General features: G+C 37.3%; 1 protein-coding gene across 1 annotated transcript in view; it reads right to left on the reverse strand.

Annotated features, from left to right (window-relative positions):
- Positions 1-2,180: 2,180 nt before the first annotated feature.
- LOC107692251 (tripartite motif-containing protein 29-like) overlaps positions 2,181-3,924 on the reverse strand; it is a gene marked incomplete at its 5' end in the record, with an annotated part of 10,050 nt that continues 8,306 nt past the window's right edge. The window contains 2 exons of the mRNA XM_016491213.1: positions 2,181-2,200; positions 2,343-2,421. Of these exons, the coding sequence (XP_016346699.1) occupies positions 2,181-2,200; positions 2,343-2,421 (99 nt within the window). The remainder of the gene's footprint in view (positions 2,201-2,342; positions 2,422-3,924) is intronic.

Raw genomic sequence — 3,924 nt, forward strand, 5'->3', positions numbered from 1 at the left:
CATATCTGCTCCCACTGCCAGTCAAAAACCCGACGACAGCTGTGGCTAAACACAATAAAACGAGCGGACTGGACAGAAATGATCGTCAAACATGCTGCGTTTGCAGCGCACACTTCTTATCAGAAAAGGTTCAATAAAGTATTGTCTTTTGTTGTTATGGGCGCGTCTATGGACTGACTGTTTTGAAACTTATATGGAAGTTACATAGCACCTAGACCTCAGTTATAATGAAAAAAGCCAGGAAATTTCAGTTTTGACAATATGGGACCTTTAATAGTTCAGATTTAAAGCATATAGCCGGTGTTACTGCAGCGTACCCGGCTGCTTTAATTGTAAACAACGACACACTGCCTCGGTTTTCACGGTTTCCTGACACAACACGAATTGAGGAAAGCATGGATGAGACTGATGCGGAGGGATGAAGGTCCTTCTAAAGTCCAAAACACACTGCACGATTTTAGCAAATTTTTTTTTAGCACACTGTGCGACATGGATCTAATAAACGTGGCTACGACGTGTGTGTAGACTGTACGATGATGACACCTATTGACTCGTACACTACGACACGCGTTACTATAGAAGAATATAGCGTCATCAGCATGCGCTAGTGGTAAACAAAAAGAGCAAGATAAATCACACTTTAGCCGTGTGTGCTGAAAAAAAGTGGAAGCGGCGAAAGAGTAAGGCATAAGAGCTTGAGGTAAGCAGTTGTATGTTTTAGCACCATGTCGCGTTGATTTCATGTCGCATTTTTATTGGTTGGTCAGTAAACGTGGATCGTAGCAGCAAACACACTGTGCGATGATCATGCTGTATCGTAGACTATCTTTGGTCGCAAGACCGTGACAACGGCCGTATTTGAACCTCTCTCACTGTACGACATAAGAGCACAGATTAGGAGCCACGATCACAGAAATCGTCACGATTGTTTCACGATGCAAATCTTTCGTCTGGGACAGCTGAAAATCGTGCAGTGTGTTTAGGGCTTAAAATATTACGTGGGAATACGTCCGTGTGTGGTATGCATGTTTAGGCCTACATCTCATATCTTCAACCTGCTGAAATTATCCTATTAATAGATTTCGCATCCAGATGTGCATTCTGAATAATAAATACATTTATTTCCCAACTAACCTGCTGCAGTCAAGTTCGTCTTCTCATTAACAATGTTTTTCTCTTACTGATCATATTTCATACCTGTTTACATTTTTTAAATACATTTGGCTGATAAACACCCTTACAAAAATGTACCTTTGTTTTACTATAGTAAATATGCAGTGGTTTGTCTACACTGATGGCCTCGTGGGCAGCGCGCCGTCATGTAGCGCCTTTGCACTTCGGGCGTCCCAAGTTCGAGTCCCGGCTCATTTTGGCCATGTTACAAACACCCAAGGAATGAATTAGAACACATTTGCAATTTGTACTTTTGTCAGTAAATTCTGAACAATTAAAAAGCGTATATTAAAGACAAATGTTCAAGAGTATTTGTGATTTTGTTAGATAGACAATGCAGTTTACAGTGCTGTACAGGATAGTTTTTTACAGGTAGAAAGTAAATTTTATTTAAATATAGCTTAACTCAAATTGAAAATAAATATATAGTAATTATACTATAATGTACACACAGAGTATATATACACTAAATAAAAATCAGTAATTATACTGTAAATGGAAATGCAGTAATTTTACTGTAATACTACATACAGTATTACTACTGTGAAATTATACTGGAATACTGTAAATACTATAATGTCAGTAAATTCTTTCATTCTTCCAAATATCTTCCTTTGTGTTCAACAAAACAAATAAATTTATACAGGTTTGAAACAACTTAATGATAAGTAAATTATGACAGAATTTTCATTTTTAGGTTAACTATCCCTTTAAACTTGTTTTAATTATTCAGTTTGAATTAAAGTATGGTTTAATATATAAATATATATATATAAACAGCACTTTCTTTATCAAAGTATGACTGAAACAATATGATTGGAGCAGTTTTTGTTTACCGTTAACATGCGAATCCCCATGTTAAACTTTCAAGACTTTAAAACTTTACATTTGTTTTTAGAAGTTGGTCGGTTATTTCTTTACAAAGACAACTATAAAGTTTGTATGTAGCTTTGTAGCTGCTGCTGTGACGCTGTACAAACACTTCCAGTGTGATTACTCGCATGACCTCATGAATACATTTCTGACCCTGCAGTACAATATCAAGATATCATAAACATAACATCTGTTTCATGCAAAGCTCGACTTGACATTGTCACTCACCATTACAGACATGCACAAACTCACTCACTCACTCACTCACTCGCACACTCACACACACACACACACACCATCAAAAGAGAAGAGAGAACTGAAAGGAACGATGGGTTCATCTGTAGATTCAGGAAGTGCTGAGACGGACTTAAATCTCTACAGAGAACAGAAATCAAAACCCATGAGCTCCACACTTCACCCAGTAACCTGCATTACTATCAGGTTTGTGTGGCATTTGTTGACTTATCATTAGTAACTCGCCTCAATCCAGCACTTTCACAGTATCTTCTCATATTTATTATATTACATTAGAGCTACAAATTCTAGTAATTGCCACTTACACTATATGTGAAGTTCTAGGAAACAGTTTGGATGATAAAATATCTGCTAAGAACATAAATACCATAAATGTCCATTTAACAGGTCAAGAACATCAATGGTGTCACATTGCAGGATAGATTTGCTCAACAAAAGCAGTACAAATGCTACAAGTAGATTTACCATTATTTATAATTTTCTTAAAACTTCACAAGGACACTTAGGACACAGTCACATATATACTTCCAAATGCAAATGGCACACTTAGAATCAACTTAATTGATGTAGAAATAACGAAAGAATAGCCAACGCCTGTCCACGGAACAGCTTTTGAGTCAATTGTCCAATTACTTATGGTCCATTGAAAAAGGGGGAGGTACATATTAAAGAGCTGTAATTCCTTAACCTTTCCTCCAATTTTGATGAGAGTAATACACACACACCGTTCAGTTCTTCTTTATCCGGTATTATTTGTGAATGTGACTACGCTACCTCGTGTGTTCTCCTGCCCTGTCTGAATCGACCCCTTGTTGTGGAATAATTAAAGTTTATTGGAAATTCTTCTTCATCGTCGTCTTCGAGCGCTCTTTATTCACACCGTAGTGGGACAATATATATATATGTATTCGTACCGAACCGTCACGGTACGGACATCTCGGTTCTGTGAATGAGGCCTTACAACGAATAAAGGCAATTCACCCCCAATCCAGAAGGGGGCGCCCGCAGCAATGCAACGCTGTTTGATAACCGGCCGCCATCAGAAGAACAGCGAATGCCATGAGTGGCGCACTTGAAAACAAAATGAAAAAGAAAAGAAAATTGTCTTATTAATAATGCATTTGATTAGAAAAAGTACCAGTTAATAATGTTTTTTTTTTATGTAGCCTAGTTTATCATAATAATAATAAAGTACAGCATTTTCTTTATTCAAAAACATTCAAGTCATAGTGCTACAGTCATGTTTTAAAACAACATTTTGTCCAAATTTTGGCCCTATGAAATTAAAGGAAAAAGGAAATCGGTTTAAATAAATTAAAGTAGCTATTTTTTCAAGATATTTTAAAATGTTTGCTGCATGGTTAAATATATGTAATGATATAGGCCAGGGGTGTCCAACCCTGCTCCTGGAGAGCTACCATCCTGCAGATTTCAGCTCTAACCCATAAAGGCAATTCACCCCCAATCCAGAAGGGGGCGCCCGCAGCAATGCAACGCTGTTTGATAACCGGCCGCCATCAGAAGAACAGCGAATGCCATGAGTGGCGCACTTGAAAACAAAATGAAAAAGAAAAGAAAATTGTCTTATTAATAATGCATCACTGTATAAAGGTCTGCTTTTAT

Source organism: Sinocyclocheilus anshuiensis, unplaced genomic scaffold (genome assembly GCF_001515605.1).
Source record: "Sinocyclocheilus anshuiensis isolate Anshui unplaced genomic scaffold, SAMN03320099.WGS_v1.1 scaffold998, whole genome shotgun sequence".
In the NCBI taxonomy this organism is placed as follows: domain Eukaryota; kingdom Metazoa; phylum Chordata; class Actinopteri; order Cypriniformes; family Cyprinidae; genus Sinocyclocheilus; species Sinocyclocheilus anshuiensis.